Source organism: Carlito syrichta, unplaced genomic scaffold (assembly GCF_000164805.1).
Source record: "Carlito syrichta isolate Samal-C Ts95f unplaced genomic scaffold, Tarsius_syrichta-2.0.1 Scaffold302077, whole genome shotgun sequence".
NCBI lineage: Eukaryota > Metazoa > Chordata > Mammalia > Primates > Tarsiidae > Carlito > Carlito syrichta.
In genome coordinates, this window is record NW_007246173.1 from 177,379 (window position 1) to 199,194 (window position 21,816).

Sequence of the window (21,816 nt, forward strand, 5' to 3'; positions counted from 1 at the left end):
CCGGGCTAATTTTTTTTATTTATTGTAGAGATGAGTTCTCACCAAGTTGCCTGAGCTGATCTTGAACCCATAGGCTCAGGTAATCTCCTCACCTCGGCCTCCTAAAGTGCTGGGATTACAGGCTTGAGCCACCGTGCCTGGCCTGCAAAACTTTTAGAAGAGTAATTTAGACTACGTCAAGCCTGTAATAATACAGAAAATACATTTTCCACTTTGAGATGAATACATGTAAGTAGTGCCTAGTAAAAGGATGCTTCATAGTGTATGTACTTTTCAAGAGAGTTTGCATCTGCTTATTTGAAACCTGACCTCACATGACTGCCTTAGCCACATTTGGGATGATCATCAGCTTTCGGAATAACATTCCATTGCTCCCTAGGTCCTTGTAAAAGAAAAGCAAGATTGATCGGATTAAGCACCATCAGCTTTGAAGAAAGGCAGTTTGTGAGCATTCATTCCATACAGATTTAAGTGCATGTTAGTTACAGAATAGACCTTCTGTTAGTCCGTAGTCCATGCACAGAAGGAAAAGGCAGCTCCCCTGAAGAAGCTCGCTGTAGAGGGGAGGAGGTGGAAAGGTAACACAGTATCATAATTACCTGGAAGGGGCTGTGGTCGAGGTAAGCTCTTGGCACTGCTAGGGGCGCTCCCCCAGGAATGTCTGAGAGCGTGAGTGGTAATTAAACGGCGGTAGAAGAAGGCTTACTCGCAGAGAATCTTCTAGTCAGAATAAATAGCATGCCCAGATCCTTTCAAAAAGAGGGGAGGCCCGGTAGAGTGGCTCACACCTGTCATCCCACCACTTTGGGAGGCTGAGGGGAGAGAATTGCCTGAGCCCGTGGGTTCGAGACCAGCCTGGGCAACATGGCGAGACCCTATCTCTACAACACATCAAAAAATTAGCCAGGTGCAGTGGTGAGCATCTATAGTTCCAGCTACTTGGGAGGCTGAGGTGGAAGGATCACCTGAGCCCAGCAGGTCAAGGCTGCCATGAGCTGTGATTATGCCACTGCCCTCTAGCGTGGGTGGCAGAGTGAGATGGTGACTCAAAAAACAAAAAACAAAAGAGTGGGTGGAGATGAGACTGGCCCTGGGTAGTGTGTGGGTGTGTTAAGGGGAGAGGAAAAGTATCAAAGGAGGACCCGGTGCCAAATGCCTTGCTGGTGCCTCTTCCTGAAGATGTTATAATGTGTGCTAATGAGTTTGGGTTTTATTCTGAGTACAGCATTAAGGAATTTATACAGTTAAGTAACATAACCAGGTTGGCCCTAGAAAGCTCATGCTCATTTAAGAATACAATAGAAAAAAGTAACTGTATTCTTTAAAATGTTATCTAAAAGCCGGGCTCGGTGGCTCAGCCTGTCATCCCGCGCCTTTGGGAGGCTGAGGTGAGTGGATTGCCTGAGCCCGTGGGTTCGAGACCCGCCTGGGCAGCGAGACCTCATCTCTACAATAAATAAAAAAATCAGCCAGGCATGGTAGCGCGTGCCTATAGTTCCAGCTACTCGGAAGGCTGAGGCAGAAGGATCGCCGGAGCCCAGAGGTTGCGGTGGCCAGGAGTGGCCACTGCACTCCAGTCTGGGTGACAGAGTGACACTCCAACTCAAAAAAAAAAAAAATGTTATTTAAAAATCACTTTGCTCCCTCAGAGTGGTTACATCCCGGGTGCTCGAAGCCTGGTTGAGACAGGACCAAATAAGAAAGGTGTAACAAAAGTTCCCTCTCTCACAGTGATTTTTAGAAGTTTTGAGGCACTGGTAATATAAGCGAAAGTCATATAGCAAAACAGCGTAAGGTCATCCCTTTCAGAGAAACAAGACAGATAAGTGAAGTGCACGTTTGAAAGAAAAAGGGAGACAGATGTCAGACACACAGGGGTTTTTTTGCTCTCTGAAGTGAATGCCTGAAGTCTATCAAGGCCTTCATTTTAAAAGAGCATCTTCTGGGTGGACGCAGTGGCTCATACCTATATAATCCCAGCACTTTGGGACACAGAAGCAGGAGGATCACTTGAGCCCAAGAGTTCGAGATCAGCCTGGGCAACATAGTGAGATCTTGTCTCCACAAAAATCAAAAACTTAGCTGGGTATGGTGGCACAGGCCTGTAGTCCCAGCTACCCAAGAGGCTGAAGCAGGGGGATTGCCTGAGCCCAGGAGGTCAAGACTTTGTTGATCTGTGATCGTGCCACTGCTCTCCACCTGAGCAACAGAGAGAGACCCTGCCTCAAAAAAAAAAGAAAGGGCCAGGGGCTGTGGCTCATGCCTATAATCCCAGCACTTTGGGAGGCCAAGGTGAGAGGATTGCCTGAGCCCACAGGTTTGAGACTAGTCTGGGCAACTTGGCAAGACCTCATCTCTACAATAAACCAAAAATCAGCTGGGCGTGATGGCGTGTACCTTTAGTCCCAACTACTTGGAAGACTGAGGTGGAAAGATCACCTGAGCCCAGCAGGTCGAGGCTGCGGTGGCCCTGAGTGTGCCTCTGTACTCCAGCCTGGGCAAGAGAGTGAGACTCCAACTCAAAAAAAGCGAAAAGAACAGAAAGAATAAGCACCCTGCTCTGTGCTACTCTGTTTGGTAGGGCTGCATGAGTGTGATGGTGCTTCCTTGAGATCACTATTTGCAGAAGAAAGTAGTTGTGCATTTGCAAGGCTGTTTTCTTCCGCGGACTTGGAGATAGTTCCTTGGAATTAAAATCATCTTGCTGTTTTTGACGGGCTTTAGCTTGTAAGAGTTGGGAAGTGTCATCTTCCAAGAAAGCACACTTGACATAAGAGGGAAGGAAAGAGGAAGTTGTGGGTCAAATGCTGAGAGCTTTTGCGTGTAAGTCGCATCTGTTTTCTAGTTAACAGTGTTTGATAAGGTTTGATGATGTATCAGAGGAACATAATAAAAAAACGTTAGACCAAGAATCAAAAAGACTAGAATTTATTTGTCTTAACTGCCATTAACATCCACTCCTGCCCTTTCAATGATGTTGGACAAATCAGTTGACTTCTCTTTGCGTAAGTTTCCTTTTTGAAAAATGTAAAATTAGTCTCTAAAATATAAGTAGAATACTCTTTAATTTTAAAATTCTGTAAATCTGCCGGGTGCTGTGGCTCATGCCTGTCATCCCAGAACTTTGGGAGCCGGAGGCAAGAGGATTGCCGAGCCCAGGGGTTCGATACCAGCCTAGGCAACTTGGTGAGACCTCGTCTCTATAATAAATCAAAAAATTAGTTGGGCATGGTGGTGCATGCCTGTGGTTCCAGCTACTTGAAAGACTGAGGTGGAAGGATCGCCTGAACCCAGCAGGTCAAGGCTGCTGTAGCTGTGAGCATGCCACTGCACTCCAGCCTGGATGACAGAGTGAGACTCCTACTCAAAAAAATAAAATTCTATAACATAGAATACAGATTCCTGGAGGAGGTAAAATAATTGCCAAATCTGTACCTGTGTTATGTTACAGGTGGCCATCCATACCATCAGAGTCCACGTTAATTTATGCTTCTTGATCAGTAGGGACAACTGCGTCCCGACCTTTGACTATAAAATGTGTTGAGTAAGAATTTATCAAATGAATGAAATTATTTTATATCCCATATGCCTTCAGATAACAGAGAAACCTGATAAAAAGGAAAACAGCAACTAGTAAAATAGCTTTTTTTTTAATCAATATTTTTTATTATGATATTGTGGGGTACAGTTAAGGCTTAGGTATACAAATATGCTTCGTTCAGGCACCCTTGTTGATAAGAGGTGTCTCCCCATCCCCAGACATATTTACTACCGTTAATCCCATCTCCCTTCCCCTCCCCCCAATAGTTTCCCACCACTGTCAGTCATTTTCTTATAGTATTTTGTTGGATGTTCAAGGTCCACTATATGAGTGAGAACATGTGATACTCAGATCTTTGTTTCTGTGAGAGATCACAGTATTATAGACTCTAGCTCCATCCAGGTTGCTGCAAAATTCATGATTTTGGTAAAATATTCTTAACTTGCAAGGTGGAAATTTGATAAAAACAAATCCAGATTTCGCACATGCTCTAAGTCATATTTAAACTTTTTTTTCTTGGTTATTTCAAAATAAAATGCAAAGCTTTTTATAAATATTGAATAAATTTCTAAAAAATGTCCATTTAAGCTATATTTTAAGGAATGTGAAGCTTTTTAAAAATGTTTTATTTAATATTTCAAGCAAACTTAGATTAATTCACGTCAGTCCACTTTTTAAGATACTTTTGGTTTATTTCATTCATTTAAAGAGCATCTGTTTGAATGCCTGGTTTATTTGAGCCATGGTCTTAGGGCATGAGATTACTAAGATTAAAGATATATTTTCTTGCCTGGAGGAGATTTTTTTGTATTGAAAGCAAACTATTATATTGTTCTTACAAAGTGAAATTGAGCCCGGTGCGATGGTTCATACCTGTAATCCCTGCACTTTGGGAGGCTGAGGTGAGAGAATCACTTGTGCTCAAGAGTTCCAGACCAACCTTCATCTCTACAAAAAATAAAATAAAATAAAATAATTAGCCAGGCGTGATGGTGTACACCTGTAGTCTCAGCTACTCGGAAGGATTGCTTAAACCCAGGAGATTGAGGCTGCAGTGATCCTGCTGGAATCATGCCACTGCACTCTAGCCTGGGTGACAGAGTCAGACTCTGTCTCAAAAAAAAAAAAGCAAACGTGGATATATGAAGTAAAAAAGAAAGCAAGATCTAGAATGATTCCTAAGAGATCCACTAGATAGTTGGTAATCCAAGAAGCAAAACAGGCTTGTGATGGGTCAAAGAAGACGAATTCAGTTTTGAACATGCAGTTTGAATGCTGGGGGGATCCACATAGGTTGTTTTGCAGACTATTAGATATCTAGATTAGGAATTTGGGGGAAGATCTGGACCAGAGATTAAGATTTGCCAGGCTGTACTTCAAATAATGGAGGAGATCACATGATCAAGAGATTGACATTGACAACCCTCCTAAGGATTAAAGCACAAATAGAAATTCCACCCAGTTGTCTCTTTGCTAATTATGTTACATTCTTTGTTCAAACCAAGTCTAGCAAAATCAAGTTGGACTTAAAGGTTCAGACTCAAATGAAGTCGCTATCTAAAATACCCTCAGAATTTGAGAATCGCCAAAGTTGGTTCACTTTTGCCTTTGCTTTAGTGTTCTTTCTTCTCATCTATTTCTATACTTTCCTTCAGCATCAGAGTAACATTTGAGTATTTGCAGCAGGATGTAAAGAAAAGGCTAAGACAGGCTACATCTTGACCTTTTTTTCTCCTTTAAGTAATATTGGACTATCGTTTGGGTATGACTTTCACTTTTGTCTGGAACCTGCATATCTACTTGAGTTTGGAAGGACATAGAGAAATAAAGCTAACAAAATACCCAAGTAACACAAGTTAGTGCAACATTTCTATGTTGTGGCTTTTACCCTAAAACCAACCTTCTTTGCATGGAGTAGAAAATACATGCACTTTTTAAAAATCTCAATGTAATTATATCGGATTTTTCAATTGAGAAAACCAAGGAATATCCTTGAAAAGAAGTACCTTTTTAGTACCCAATCTGGAAAAAAAAAGGTCATGGAGATGAGAAGGGATTTGAGTGAAGGCTTACTGATTTCATGCATCTGCTTTTGGCTCAGCCTGTCTCCTTGAATCATGTGACTTTTTTTTTTTTCTTTTTTGAGTCGGAATATCACTGTCTACCCAGGCTGGAGTGCAGAGGCACGCTCACAGCCACTGCAGTCTCAACTTTGCTGGGCTCAGGCGATCCTTCCACTTCAGACTTCCAAGTAGCTGGAACTACAGGCACACATGCCACCATGCCCGGATAATTTTTTCATTTATTTATTGTAGAGACAGAGTCTCACCAAGTTGCCCAGGCTGGTTTTGAACCCCTGGACTCAGGCAATCCTCTCACCTCTGCCTCCCAAAGTGCTGGGATTACAGGCGTGCAGGGTAAATAATGTGATGACTTTGAAAATTACTTACTCCATGTTGTAGGTATCATTATAATCACTTACATTTTACATTTGTTTTCATTATGACCAACAAGAAATTGACTGATGAAGGTAAAGCCTTCAGGGGAAGTGTCATTATTTTACATCTCTTTTTAAAAAATTTAAAGTAGCCGGGCTTGGTGGCTCAGCCTGTAATCCCGCGCCTTGGGAGGCTGAGGTGAGTGGACTGCCTGAGCCTGCCGGTTCGAGACCCGCCTGGGCAACTTGGCAAGACCTCATCTCTACAATAAATCAAAAATCAGCCGGGCGTGGTAGCGCGCGCCTGTAGTTCCAGCTACTTGGACGGCTGAGGCGGAAGGATCGCCGGAGCCCAGCAGGTCGAGGCTGCAGTGGCCAAGAGTGGCCACTGCACTCCAGTCTGGGTGACAGAGTGAGACTCGAACTCAAAAAAAAAAAAAAAAAATTTAAAGTGCTGAAAATGTAACCAATAGGACTTACTGTATACAAAAGTAAAGCAGTACAAATACTCTTCCAAGAATAACTAGGGTAGGGACTCCAAGTTGAAATAAGGATATAGGACTAAGAAGAATATGAACCCTGTATCTGGAGTCAAAGGATTTACATCCTGGTCCTACCAGTCATTATCTGTGTGACTCTGGGCTTAACCTCTCTAAACCCAACATATCAGTATTAAAATTATTAAAATCTGTTTTCATTGTACCTTTCCTACAAGGTTATTGGGAGGATTTAATGAGTCTTTAGGGTGCCTAGCACACAAGAAGTCCTCAGTAAATGTTCATCATTGATAATAAAGTGTAATGATATCTCTCAAGGTAGTTTTAGAGAATGTCTTATACTTTGAGCTCTGTTTAGAAATTAAAGACACTGATTGATGAAGCGCCGATGGCTGTTGATGGTGAGGAAATGGAAGACGCTGAAATTTTAAAGATGTGCATGAGAAACAGATAAGAGAATGGTCTAGCCAGAGCAGAGTGCAATTCGAGATGAATACGATGTGAAATGCATCTCTGGTTTATTCCTGTGGCACTTCCAAGTTCTCCATGACCTCTCCAAATTACCGATAAGAATTCTGTGTTCTTGTCTATAAAATCATTTGCTATCTTGAATGCAATTCATTGGCTAGAACTTGAAAGTAGCTTGGTATGACCTTGTACTTGTCGAATTCAAAAATAAAAATGTAGAGACAAATTTCTAAATTTAATTATTTGGGAAGCAAAAATTGTACTTGGGGGGCATTCACAAAGACCAGGTGGTCTTCATTATGTCAGCAGAACGAAGAGAAGGTTGGGAGTTTCATTAGAAAGAGGAGTGTTACCCGTTGTTTTGAGAGAAAGCTCATCAGCACTGGAGAAGCTTTTGGGAGCTGGCAAGCTTAGATTCGTGAGTGATGGGAGATAAACAAGTCTTAGAGTCACAGCAGGTTGTATCAGCAGTTACTAGGTAGAACTGGTCTCAGGGTTGCAGCAGACCGTTTCAGCAGCAGAGTGTGTGGAAAATTGGATTCTTGTTGAATCTTGTAGCAAGTGCTGTGTGCCCTGAGCGCTTTTTCCTCCTGGCGCTTAGACTCTGATTTAGTTGGGGATGACAAGAATGACCCAATTTGTGTAATCAACTTTCACACACTCTTCTCACATAATGGGAACTTTAATGCCTCTTTTTTTTTTTCTTTTTTTGAGTTGGAGTCTCACTCTGTCGCCCAGGTCGGAGTACAGTGACACACTGCTCATGGCCACTGCACCCTCAACCTGCTGGGCTCCGGCAACCCTTCCACCTCAGTCTTCCATGTAGCTGGAACTACAGGCACACGCCACCATGCCCGGCTAATTTTTTGACTTATTGTAGAGATGAGATCTCACCAAGTTGTCCAGGCGGGTCTCGAACCCGCGGGCTCAGGCAATCCACTCACCTTGGCCTCCCAAAGCGCTGGGATGACAGGCTGAGCCACTGAGCCCAGCCCTTTAATGCCTCTTATTGTTTCTCCTATCCTTTTCACTTCAATTTCTTTTTTCTTTTTCATTAAACTCTTTCCATTCTAAGATTCCTCTACTCTTTTCCATTTGAAGACCTTCTCCTTGCTGAAGAAGACTAAAGCCAGAGCGGAGCTTACTTTCTCTTCCTTTCCAAATGTTAGATTTGTTCTTGCCTTGCTTTTCTTCCTTTAAGCACAGGCTGTAGGAGAGCCTTCTTGTTATTTTTCACAAGCCAATTGATCATTCCGGACTACCGTCATTATACCAACACTCGTACAAGCTTGGGTAACTTTCTCACTGACCTCAATTACCTGCTCCTTCTATTTTTAAGGCTTCTGAGTTTAAAAGATCTTTTTGTTGCCATATTGGCAAATCATTGGCATTTTAAGACCAGATGGTCGAAGGAGAGAGACTATTCAAATATCATTGATTTTTATGCCTAAGATTTCTGGAAATCGCACTACTGCCGAGACTGTTAGAGGTAACAAATGGCATTGGTTCGGAGGAGAAATGATCAATTTTCAAGTATTGGAAGGATCATTAGCGGGGATCTGTCAGGCAGTTGAAGTGGAACTAGAGAAAAAGTGAGAAACTGGGGTAAGATTTGGCAGTCCTGCAACCTTGATTATTTAACCGCAAACATGGATCAGATACTGAGGGCACAAAGTCAAGAAATGCAAAGAGTGACCCCTGGGAGATAACCGCGGTGAAAAACATCAGGAAGAAGCTGAAGAGCTCACGAAAAATGGGTCTTTCAGAAAAGGAGGGGGACGACAGACGTGCTGGATCAACCCTGGCAAACTGAAAGTAGCTCTAAAGCGCATGTTGTAATTGTTGGACTTCACATTATCTGTGTGTCAACTGTGGCCTTCAAGTAGAAGTGGTCCCCAACCACATGCATATATCCAGAGTAATATCAACCACATATGTGGGTGTGGTTGTGAGCACACTTCTTCCATCATCTGATTGAGTTTCCTAGTTTGTGGCTGTGTGGTACAGAGTGCTTTAAGACTTCAAACTAGGCTGGGCACGGTGGCTCACACCTATAATCCCTGCACTTTGGGAGGCTGAGGTGAGAGAATTGCCTAACCCCATGGGTTCAAGACCAGCCTGGGCAACTTGGCGAGACCTCATCTCTACAATAAATCAAAAAATTAGCCGGGTGTGGTGGTACATGCCTGTTATTCCAGCAACTTGGAAGGCTGAGGCGGAAGGATTGTCCAGCAGTTCAAGGCTGTGGTGGCCGTGAGTGTGCCACTGCACTCCAGCCTGGGAACAGAGATGAGATTTCAACTCAAAAGAAAAAAAAAGACTTCAAACTACACTGAAGAGTTCACAACTGAACTCCAAATACTGTTTTCTAAGATTCTCAATATCCCAAAAGGGATGGAGTGCTAAAGGCATAGTACAGGAAGTACATAGTCCAGGAAGACCCCACCAGCAGGCAGCAAAAGGCTGGAGGAAGCCTTAGTCTTTCCTCTGATTAGTATATGTCTGAGCAGTCCCTTAACCTCTTCGTTTCCAAGGGTATCTCATCTATAAAATGAAGAAGTTTGATTTGATCTATAAGGGCCTTTCAGCTCTAAAATTAATATATTTTTCTAATAGTAAAACTTACCTTCTGCCTCTTACTTTTTTTTTTTTCTTTTTAGGGTAGTACACTCTTTGGGGAAGTTTAAAATTTTGACATCTCAGTCAGGCTTGGTGACTCTAGCCTGTAATCCCAGCACTTTGGGGGTCTGAGGCGAGAGGATTGCCTGAGCCCTTGGGTTCAAGACCAGCCTGGGCAACCTGACAAGACCTCATCTCTACAATAAGTAAAAAAATTAGGCCGGGCTCGGTGGCTCAGCCTGTAATCCCAGCACTTTGGGAGGCCGAGGTGAGTGGATTGCCTGAGCCCGCGGGTTCGAGACCTGCCTGGGCAACTTGGCGAGACCTCATCTCTACAATAAATCAAAAAATTCGCCGGGCGTGGTAGCACACACCTGTAGTTCCAGCTACTTGGAAGGCTGAGGCGGAAGGATCGCCGGAGCCCACCGGGTCGAGGCTGCAGTGGCCAGGAGCGGCCACTGCACTCCAGTCTGGGCGACAGAGTGAAACTCCAACTCAAAAAAAAAAAAAAATTAGCCAGGCATGGTGGCACGTGCCTATAGTTTCAGCTACATAGAAGGCTGAAGCAGAAGGATCACCTGAGCTCAGCAGGTTGAGACTGCGGTGGCCATGAGTGTGCCAGCCAAGGCAACAGAGTGAAACTCCAACTCAAAAAAATAAAAAAATAAAAAGCTGACATCTTCCTTTGTTTAAAAGTGCCTGGTGTGATGGCTCACACCTATAATCCCAATACTTTGCGAGGCCAAGGCAGGAGGATCACTTGAGCCCAGAAGTTTGAGCCCAACCTGGGCAGCACAGCAAGACCTCATCTCTACAAAAATAAAAATAAAAATAAAAAAATTTTTAAAAATAAAAATGCCCTGCTATAATGGGCCCTGAATAGCATTAGGGTTAGGGAGTAGATCTTGCCTGAAATTATAATACTTACATTTTAAACTCAGCCTGCCTCATTTCTGAATAAACATAAAGTATCAATTGCCTAGCTTAGAAAATTGGTTGATTAAAGAATTTTCTTTAAAGAATCACATTATTTTGAGTTGGAGTCTCACTGTATACAGGCTGGAGAGCAGTGTCATGCTTGCGACCACCACAGTTTTGACCTGCTAGGCTCAGGCGATCCTTCCACTTCAGCCTTCCAAGTAGCTGGAACTACAGGCGTGCGCCACCACGCCCGGCTAATTTTTTTATTTATTGTAGAGATGAGGTATCAGCAGGCTGCCCAGACTGGTCTGGAGCCCCTGGTCTCAGGCAATCAATCCTCCTGCCTCGGCCTCCCAAAATACTGGGATTATAGGCTTGAGCCACCGCACCTTAAGAATCACATTTTAAGAAGCTTTTAGATGTCGATGGATAAGGAGCTAGACAACATTTAACAGCAAATTCTAATTTTGCCATCTAACAGATGTCAATTCAATTTTGTAAGTTCCAAGAAAAAAGAAAATGTAGTGCCCTTGAGAAGAGAGTAGCTTACATTACTGATTTCACTTGATCTTGCTACTCTGGCACCCAGGCTTCTGAGGGAAAGGTGCTATTCCATAGGGCTTTTCAGCAGTGTTTGTTTGTATGTGGCAGAGACCGAATGAAAGGAAGACGAGGACAACTGGGTTAATGCCACTTGCATGGCAGCTCGGCAGTCGGTAGTGCCAGAGTCCAAACATCTGGTCCTTGCAGGATGAAGCCATTGGGCAGCCACTGAGTATCCAGGAGAATGAAATACATGTTAGTCTTGGTTTTGGTCTTGGGTATTAGGAAATACTGTAGTGGCCATCTGCTTCTCTAGAAGAGTTTTGGTCAGGAGGTGCAGGTCTAGTCAGATGAAAGGGTTTTGAAGACATCGCTACCAAATTCAGAAAAGTAATCATCTAGGGAACCAGGCCTTTGCACTTTTTATGAGACACCAGACTCCAAAGAAAAGCTACGTCATTGCAATCTGACCAGGGGATTTTATCAATTCTGTATTTAATCCAGTTTTCTAAGACATGTTAGAAGAAAAACTAACATGGCACCTGTTTTTTTCTCCGTTTGCTTCAGCTAAAGTTAACAACTAACAAGGCTGGTCACCCTACTCAACCCCCGTCATCTTTGATAACCCTTTGCCTATGCTATTGTTACATGTTAACTTCCACTTTTCCACCGCCCTGAGCACAAGCATGAGTTGCATGTGGCAAGGTTGGAATATTCTCCACAAACCGGCTTTTGTTTATGCTTTTGAGATGTAACTTTTCTGCACAGGGCTCTGTTGCTTTTTTACAGGATCCATTTTCCAATTAAAAAATAACCTTAAGAGAGTCTTCTTTTTACCAATTAGGTCAAAGTCCTAAAATTTTAAGACCCAAACCCCATGGTTTAGAGCGAACTGATTCACAAACCATAGGTGACTTTGCTACAAGAAGAAAGGGTATGTACCTTGTCACCGCATGCTGCATGGGGCGTCGGGGATTTATTTTGTCATGTTTTTTTCTTAAAAAGCAAAAAAGAAGAGCCTTAAATAGCACTGCTGTTATAAATAAAACTTCCCGGTACATTATTTTTAAAGTGAATGCTTTTCATTATACACTGTGAGTCTACTTGTGATGCTATTAACAGCAGCATGTTAAATGTTTGATAATATGTGATAATCGGGCTTGTCCTTATGCATTTTTTTTTTAACATTTTAGACAATAGTGCACTGTTTTCTTTGAGCTTGTGAACTATTTGTGAGTTCCAATCGTCTTCTGTCTTTATATGTATGTATTGTGTTCTGAGACAGAATGAAGAATCATTTCTGTGGATTAATTGTACCATGACTTAGAAATTGGCAGCTAAACTGCTATTAGCCAATGGGTGTCAAATAGGAAAACATTCAGAGTTTAAGAAATACTTCCAGTTAGCACGATATTCCATACGTCTATTTTAAGAATGTAGACAAGCAAAATTTTTAAGCTCAAATTAAGTTAATTTAGTCTTCATTATATTTAAGTAGACAAAAATACTTAGTTATTAGCCTCAACGTGTGTAAACCTTTAAAGTGTCCACCCATTTTTGTACTTTAATGCTACTTAAAATATAATTGATTAAAATTGCACGTACAATGGACAGAGACTACAATATGAGAAAACCTGGAAAGGGGGAATTTTTAGAGTGAAGAATGAAGCGTAACTGAAATATTTACTTAGAACATTTATGTAGTCTCCTAAGACATAATTAATATTAACAAATAATATTGTTTTCGGTTTTTTGCTCACTCCTTAAATTTTTGAAAAATAACTCAGTCTTGACTTTAAGAGAAGGGCTAAGAACTCAGTGGTACATACCAGTATAGTAATTGTCTACTGAAATAATGAGCTAAATAAGTAAAGATCACCTATACATAAAGCTAATGAAAACAGTAGCATTTACTTTATTTTTTATAATTTGGCAAATGGTTCATTGGTTGAACTAAGCTAAAAATTTGAAGTGAAGTAAAAGTGTGGCCTTTTTTCACAGCACAGTTTGGATCTAAAGATAGAATTATTGTTTTGTTCGATTTGTTTCCAAATGGGGCATGAATTATTTTTAAAGATTTGATCATTAATTCTCTTTTGGTTTTAACAAGTTTGTCCTTAATACTTTCTGTGCATCATTTTATATGTATAGTTACATGCTTCCATATGAATAATAGGATGGATTTTACATAGATGATTCATTTTCCAGATTGAGGAAGAAATTTGTAAATGAAATAATGAAAAGCATAAAACAACTCTAAAGGAATTGGTTGCATTGTTCTTTCTTGTTCTAATTTAGTTTCTATTCTTAAAATATTAAGAAGCAACATACTTTAATAGAGTTTTTGCCTTTGAGGTACAGTCATGAAACATTATCTGATACTGTTGTTGCCACTAGTTATTCAGCCATAGAACCTTGAACAAATCACATAACATCCGTGAACCTCATTTCAAGGGTGAAACTAGCTGGTCTTAGGTTTACTCTATCAACTGTAAATAGAGATATAAAGTGAGAATTTTATTTTGCAAAGTTCTATGCACTAAAATCTTTTTTTCTCTCTTTATCTGTAGCCAAGCCAGCACCTTTAGAAATAAAACCTTTGCCAGAATGGGAAGAATTACAGGCCCCGGTTAGATCCCCCATCACAAGGAGTTTTGCTCGAGAGTAAGTCCTTTGTTTAAAATACATAATTTAGGCCATTGCCTTACTAGACTCTTGTGTGGCCATGTGCTCTTGGAGCAATGGCCGTCGCCATGTTTCTTGACTTTGGCCCCCTTCCTTAACTTGGGGAGGTGAATCTTCTCTTTCACCGTCTCTCTCTCTGATTTACTTTTAAAATAAAGTATATTTTCTAATCTAAAAAATAATAATAATAAAATACATAGTTTGGCTGAATAACATGGCTATCTAGAATTGTTCATTATTGTGGAAAGTAGTTCTCAGTGGGCGGTGTGGGGAGCTACTCTTTTTGGGGTTCTGTGAAGTCATATTTTTTATTAAGATACTGAGCTGTTACTTGCCTTTTTCATTCTCCACTGCGCACAATGGAGTTTTCCAGAGGCTGCATGATATGTGATCATATCATTGTGGCAGATAATAGAATGCGTATTTGTGTACTCTTGTGTTTTTTTGTTTGTTTGTTTTTTTGAGTTGGAGTCTCACTCTGTCGCCCAGACTGGAGTGCAGTGGCAGCTCCCGGCCACCGCAGCCTCGACCTGCAGGGCTCTGGCGATCCTTCCGCCTCAGCCTTCCGAGTAGCCGGAATTACAGGCATGTGCTACCACGCCCGGCTGATTTTTTGATTTATTGTAGAGATGAGGTCTTGCTGCCCAGGCGGGTCTCGAACCCACGGGCTCAGGCAGTCCACTCATCCCAGCCTCCCAAAGGCGCGGGATTACAGGCTGAGCCACTGAGCCCGGCTTACTCTTGTTTTTTAAAAATTTCTGTTTTCACTTCTAATATGGCAAGTGTCAGTATAACTCTAGAAACAAAAATTCCTTGGAGTTCTCAGTAATTTTTAAGAGTGTAAAAGTTTCACCAAACCAACATTTGCTGAGAACTACTAATCTAGAAAATATGGTAGTTTCTTGTGGGGATTATTTAATTGAGATTCATTTAAATATATAAGGAAATGAAAAGAATTTCTGAAGTTACAAGCCTGAGTTGAACATGTGCTTCTGTTTTAAGTATACATATAACTAATTTTTTTTAAAACGAGGAATTCTTTTTTTTTTTTTTTTTACATATTATATTTTCTTTATTCACTCATACATTGTCAGACACTTAGGTAGATTCCACATCTTTGCTACTGTGCTTACTGTTACACAACATAAACATGGGAGTGAAGACAAGCCTTTGGTACATTGAGTTCTTTTTCTTTGGATAAATACCTAGTAGTGAAATTGCTGGGTCATATGGTAGTCCTGTTTTTAGTTTCTTGAGAAATCTCTCTACCGTTTTCCATCATGGCTGTACTAATTTCCATTTCTACCAGCAGTCTATGAGTTCACTAAGACATCTAAGATGATATCTCATTGTGGTTTGATTTATGTTTCCCTGATGATTAGTGCTCTTGCACATTTTTTTCATATACCTGTTGGCCATTTGTATATCTTCTTTTGAGAAATGTCTGTTCGTGTCCTTTGCACATTTTTAAATAGGATTATTTGTTTTGTTGCTGGTACACGCTATGGATATTATTCCCTTGTCAGATGAGTAGTTTCCAGGTATTTTCTCTCATTCAATAGGTTGTCTTTTCACTCTGTTGGTTGTTTCTTTTGTTGTGAAGAAGCTTTTTATTTTAATATAGTCCCATTTGTCTATTTTTGGTTTTGTTGCCTGTGTTTTTGAAGACTTAACCATAAAAATCTTTGCCTAGATCTTTGTTTTGTTTTGTTTTTTTTATTAAACATATTTTTTATTTTGAAATTGTGGGGTACAGTTAAGGGTTAGGTATACAAATATGCATCGTACAGTCACCCTTGTTGATAAGGGGTGTCCCCCCCCCCGTCCCCAAAGAGATACCGGGTACCATTAATCAACAAGGAATTCTTTTTTTTTTTTTTTTTTTTTTTTGAGTTGGAGTCTCACTCTGTCACCCAGACTGGAGTATAGTGGCCGCTCCCAGCCACCGCAGCCTCGACCTGCTGGTCTCCGGCGATCCTTCCACCTCAGCCTTCCGAGTAGCCGGAATTACAGGCATGCGCTACCACACCCGGCTGATTTTTTTATTTATTGTAGAGATGAGGTCTCGCTGCCCAGGCGGGTCTCGAACCCGCGGGCTCAGGCAATCCACTCACCTCAGCCTCCCAAAGGCACGGGATTACAGGCTGAGCCACCGAGCCCAGCTCAACAAGGAATTCTTAAATGTTCCTTTTATATATGAGACTTTCTACTTCTCTCCTAATTTTTGTTCATTTTACAGAAGACAGTTTGATAGCTGAAATATACTTTTATAACACAGTCATAAATATTAGTTGTGTATTTGAATTTGCACAAAAGTATGCCATAATCAATGTGTACAAAATGATGACAAACATAAGTGAACATTTCTGCAAGGATACAGATTCTCTCTTATCTTTTTTGGGAGAGTAACTTTAGAAGTGACTGTCAAGGTTTATGTTTGTGACGATAATTTCTGTAATTAGTTCTTCCAGGTTTCCCCTGTCCCCCCGACCGGATTCAGTGCATAGCACAACTTCAAGCAGCGACTCGCACGACAGCGAAGAGAATTATGTTCCCATGAACCCAAACTTGTCCAGTGAAGACCCAGTACGTAAAGTCTCCGTCAGACCTTCTCCCTCCCTGAGAAGCCCTTTTAAAGCATTCAAGCTGGAACATTTCTTCCAGTCTATAAATTTTACTCTCACAACTTTCTTTGTATACTTAAGGGAAAAGGTAAATAAAAGGTAACTTTTTAAAATACTTTAAAAAAATAATCATAATATCAGCCCAGCATGGCAGCTCACTCGTGAAATTCCAGCACTCTGGGAGGCTGAGGCAGGAAGATCATTTGAGCCCAGAAGTTGGAGGCGGAAGTGAGCTGCGATTGTGCCACTGCACTCCAGCCTGAATAATACAGCCAAACTCTGTCTCAAAAAAACCCAAATAAATAAATAAAGTCCAGAACTGATAAAGGGTCAAAATGTACCATAAATCAGTTAAAAACCAAAAGTTGCCAGATGTGATGGTGTGAGCCTGTAGCCTCCGCTACTTAGATGACTGAGACGGGGAAGGATCACTTGAACCCAGAAGTTTGAGGCCAATCTGGGCAACGTGGTAATACCCTGCCTCTAATTTAAAAATAATAATAATACATGTTCAGTTATAGTTCATCTAAGATGTATTTGGTTTTTGATAGTCTTTAAGAAAATATACTGAAGGCGTTGGAGAATGCCTCTTCCAGGCCCCTGTCACAGAACTTTCATGATGAAATGGTCTTCTATGGAAGGTCTTTGGTAATCTTTCGGTAAATAACCCCTTAGATAGCCTTAGATGGGCTTAAAGAGACCTCTCATAAACATAACCTATTTCTGGTTGGCTATACTACCACAAGGCATAAGAATTTTCTAATAGTAGCAAACATCTTTTTCCCCATAAATCCTCCATAAATAGTTATCAGAAAATACTTCAGATGCTTAAGAGTACAAGCAAATTTTAATTTTTAATTTTGCAGCCAGGCATGGTCCCTATAATCCCACCAGTTTGGGAGGCTGAGGCAGAAGGATTGCTTGAGCCTAGGAGATCTAGACCAGCCTAGGCAACAAAGCAAGACCTCATTTCTACAAAAAAAAAAAAAAAACTTAACCAGGTGTGGTTGTGTGGATCACTTAAGCCCAGGAGTTCAAGACCAGCCTGGGCAGCATAGTGAGACTAACATCTCTACAAAATATTTTTTTAAATTACTGAATGTGGTGGTACCTATCTATAGTCCCAGCTACTCAGGAGGCCTCGGAGGATGTATCTCTTCAGCCCAGGAGATTGAGGCTGTGGTGAGCCATCATTGTGCCACTGTGCTTCAGCCTGGGTGACAGAATGAGACAGATAATAGTGACTTAAGTAAGATTCTTTCTCATGTCAAAGTCTAGAGAGTTCACCCAGGCTGTTGTGGCAGCTTTGCTCTGCAGTCTTCAGGGATTTGGGCTCTTCCACCTCTCCAGTCTACTGCCCCCTGGGTGTAGCTCACATGCTCAGGCCAAGATGCTGCTCTAGCTAGCAGAGTCCTATTCCAAGCTCTAGGCTGGAGGCAAGGGAGAAGCAGCAAAGGTCACAGCCCAAGAAGCTTCATCAAGAAGCTTCCTGGGCCAGACACAGTGGCTCACGCCTGTAATCCCAGCACTTTGGAAGGCTAAGGCACGAGGATCACTTGAGCCCAGGGGTTCAAGACCAGCCTGGGCAACCAAGTGAGACCTCATCTCTACAAAAAAAATTTTAAACTTACCTGGAGTGGGAGAGGGCATGCCTGTAGTCCTAGCCACTTGGTAGACTGAGACAGAAGGATTGCCTGAGTCCAGGAGGCTGAACTACTGAACATGAACATGCCACAGAGCAACAGAGTGAGATCCCAACTCAAAAAACAAACAAACAAAAAAACTCCTGGAAACTGCTCTATACAAACTGTTAACCAGCGCTTAGCCTGTGTGGCCATACTTAGATACAAAAGGGGCTGGAAAACATAGCCTTAGTTCTGAGGAATGGTGAGCCCACCTGAAAAATCCCAGGCATGTGGGAGAGGAGATGGCAGGTATTAGAGGACAGCCAGGCCATATCTGCTGGAATAGGCAAATGTCTAACATCAGATTCTGCAATGAGTAACATGTTAGTGGTCTTGCTTTCTTTAAAACAATCCTATTTAAAGACAGAATAGGCAAGGCACGATGTCTCACTGTAATCCTAGTACTTTTGGAAGGCGAAGGTGAGAGAATTGCCTGAGCCCAGGGTTCAAGACCAACCTGGACAACTTGGCAAGACCTTGTCTCTACGATAAATAAAAAAATTAGTTGAGCGTGGTGTCGCATGCCTGTAGTTCCAGCTACTTGCAAGGCTGAGGCAGAAGGATCGCCTGAGCCCAGCAGGTCGAGGCTACAGTGGCCATGAGTGTGCCGCTGCCCTCCAGCCTGGGCAACAGAATGAAACTCCAACTCAAAAAAAAAAATCTTGGAAAGGTCATATAATGGGAAAACTTGAGAGTATGATTTGTCAGGGGCAAGTGTTAGGTGAAGGAAAGAGATTAGAAAGAACATTATAGTCCGAAGTCAAAGGAAATCAAAACACAAAATTGTTCTCTTAGACCTTATAATCTTAAGCCAGAGTGGTACTTTTTTACCTGTCAGTAGAGATGTCTAAATAAATACTATCTGGTGGGTTTCTGAAGTACATATGTCCTAAGCGTTAGGAAAAAAAGCAAAAATGGCCTAGTTGGAAACGGCTATCTACCGGGCACAATAGAAAAGTCAGTTGTGCCATTCTCGTCTCCTCATGCTCCCAACTGCAGGTCAACATAGCTCACACCCTCTTCCTTAGAAAAGAAGTGCCACTAGCCGACCATGGTGGCACACACCTGTAGTTCCAGCTACTTGGAAGGCTGAATCGGAAGGATCACCAGAGCCCAGCAGGTTGAGGCTGTGGTGGCCGTGAGCGTGCCACTACACTCCAGCCTAGGCAACAGAGTGAAACTCTGACTCAAAAAAAAAGAAAAGAAAAGAAGTGATAGTTACAGCAGAGTTTACCAAACATCTCTAATTTTGGAATTTAGTATATAGGATACCATTGAAGCTTACAAGATCTAATGGATGCTTAGGTTGATGACAACAATAGTCTTAGAAAAGTTGAGGCAGGATCAGATCCAGTTTATACATACAATAAGATTAAATCCCATAAATTGAAATTTTGAAGGATGATACATTTTCTAGACTAGCGATCCAAGATAGGCAGTGTTTTATGAAACAGTGAATTGGCGTTATCTTCCATATATTTGTACGAAGACCAAAAGTCACACATTTATCAAATGAACCCTTCATGTGATACGCAAAACCCAAAGGATAGTGTGTCATTACTAAGGACGTATACATAGTTAAGTAATAATAACTACAAAAATACAGTAAGTTCCTACATACAAATGACTTCCATTCCAAGAGTGCATTCATAAGTCCAGTTCGTTCTTAAGTTCAACAAAGCTAGCCTAGGTACTCAACTAACAATTTTACGCTCTTGTGCTTGCTTCTGGATATCCTGGGCCTGAAATAAAGATACGGTACTACTCTACTCTGTTCAGTACTATACAGTAAAGAACACAAAAACACAACCACTTATAGAGGATGCACACACGTGACAACGTACGCCTAACACATGAAGAAACTTATCTTTGGAAGTTCGTAATTTGGGTCAGGCACGGTGGCTCACACCTATGATTCCAGCACTTTGGGAAGCCAAGGTGAGAGGATTGCCTGAATCTACTTTGTCTCTACAATATAAATAAAAATAATTAGCTGGACGTGGTGGTACACACCTGTAGTTTTAGCTACTTGGAAGGCTGACGCGGAAGCATCGCCTAAGCCCAGCAGGTCAAGGCTGTGGTGGCTGTGAGCATGCCACTGTACTCCAGCTTGGGCAACTGAGTGAGACTCCAACTCAAAAAAAAAAAAAAAAGTTAGCTATTTGAAGGTTCATATATAGGAGACTTACTGTATACAAAATGATTTTACATGTTTTTTAAAGAATTTGAGAAAAATCTAGCACTACTGTTTTGTGTTGTTTTTTTAATTCACGGAACACTTACAGTAACTCCTAGAATCTTAGAGCTCCTCTAAACTGTTTACAGGATGAAAAACTGGAACACAGACACAGGCTGTTCCCTGTAGAAGTTAAATCGAGAGCAAATAGATTTCCTTGTAAACACACACATTTTAACAATACTTAAAGGTGAAAAAATTCCCAGTTCTAGTAATCATTAGATACAACAGTTTAACTAGCAATTCTGAGAAATTCTCTTAAGAAGCAGTGTATTGGGATTAAGCATGCAGGTTATATGAATTTGTGGGTTCCTTATATGTGCTTGTAATTCTGTGAAGACTTCCCGACATCTCTAGTCCGAGAAATGCAGGGTATGGACTGGGCACGGTGGCTTAAGCCTGTAATCCCAGCACTTTGGGAGGCCGAGATGAGAGGATTGCCTGAGCCCGGGGATTCGAGACCAGCCGGGCAACTTGGCCAGACCTTATCTCTACAATAAATCTAAAACTTAGCCGGGTGGGGTGGTGTGTACCTGTAGTTCTAGTTACTTGGAAGGCTGGGGCGGAGGGATCACCTGAGTCCAGTGGGTCAATGCTATGGTGGCCATGAGCATGCCACTGCACTCCAGCCTGGGTGACAGAGTAAGACTCCAACTCAAAAAAAAGAAAAAGAAAGAAATGCAGGATATGAGTTATTTGTTTGATCACATTTGAATATAGAATTTTATACACACTCATGGATTTTTTTAAATGTGAGAATGAAATATAAGGTCATTTAGAGAAGAAATTTCACGATGGTTTCAGTTTCTTCATGAATTAGGAAAAAAGGGGGTATTGCTATTTATCTTAATTGACTACCAGAACTTGCATACATTTTTTTGTGCCCTACACGTGTTTTTATGTTTGTTCATCTGACTGAGTCGGAGTCTCACTCTGTCGCCCAGGCTGGAGTGCAGTAGCACGCTTACAGTCACCGCAGCTTCGACCTGCTGGGCTCAGGCGATCCTTCCACCTCAACCTTCCAAGTAGCTGGAAATACACACCACGACACATGGCTAATTTTGTGATTTGTTTTAGAGACAAGGTCTCGTCAAGTTGCCCAGGCTTGTGGGCTCAGGCAATCCTCTCATCTCTGCCTCCCAAAGTGCTGAGATTACAGGTGTGAACCCCTACATCCAGCCTACATGTTGTTTTCAATATTTTCTAATGTTTTATTACCAGTCGTTGATAAATTTGGTTTAAAAATCTGTTCCTCTGTGAAAGGTGTCTCAAACTGTCCCTGCTCTATGTTTGCATCACATTCAGTTGTGCAGGTTGTTGACTGCATAAACATACTGAATGCAGTACGTAGTAGGTACACTTGTGGCATATTTGATTGTGTGAGATCCAGGCCATGTACCCTCACCAAGCTGTGGGCCCTGGCACAGAGCCATGTCACCTCAGCTGAAGGAGCAAGCACCTTTTTCTCAATTATTTATTTTTATTTTATTTATTTATTTATTTTTTTGAGTTGGAGTCTCACTCTGTCACCCAGACTGAAGTGCAATGGCCGCTCCTGGC

At 41.6% G+C, this 21,816-nt stretch overlaps 1 protein-coding gene across 2 annotated transcripts in view; it reads left to right on the forward strand.

Moving 5' to 3' along the window:
* GAB1 (GRB2 associated binding protein 1) overlaps positions 1-21,816 on the forward strand; it is a 101,685-nt gene that overhangs the window by 72,041 nt on the left and 7,828 nt on the right. The window contains exons 8-10 of one of the 2 annotated variants that reach the window (XM_021711338.1): positions 11,871-11,960; positions 13,597-13,690; positions 16,174-16,297. In XM_021711338.1, the coding sequence (XP_021567013.1) occupies positions 11,871-11,960; positions 13,597-13,690; positions 16,174-16,297 (308 nt within the window). The remainder of the gene's footprint in view (positions 1-11,870; positions 11,961-13,596; positions 13,691-16,173; positions 16,298-21,816) is intronic. The other variant, XM_021711339.1, reaches the window with a different exon arrangement.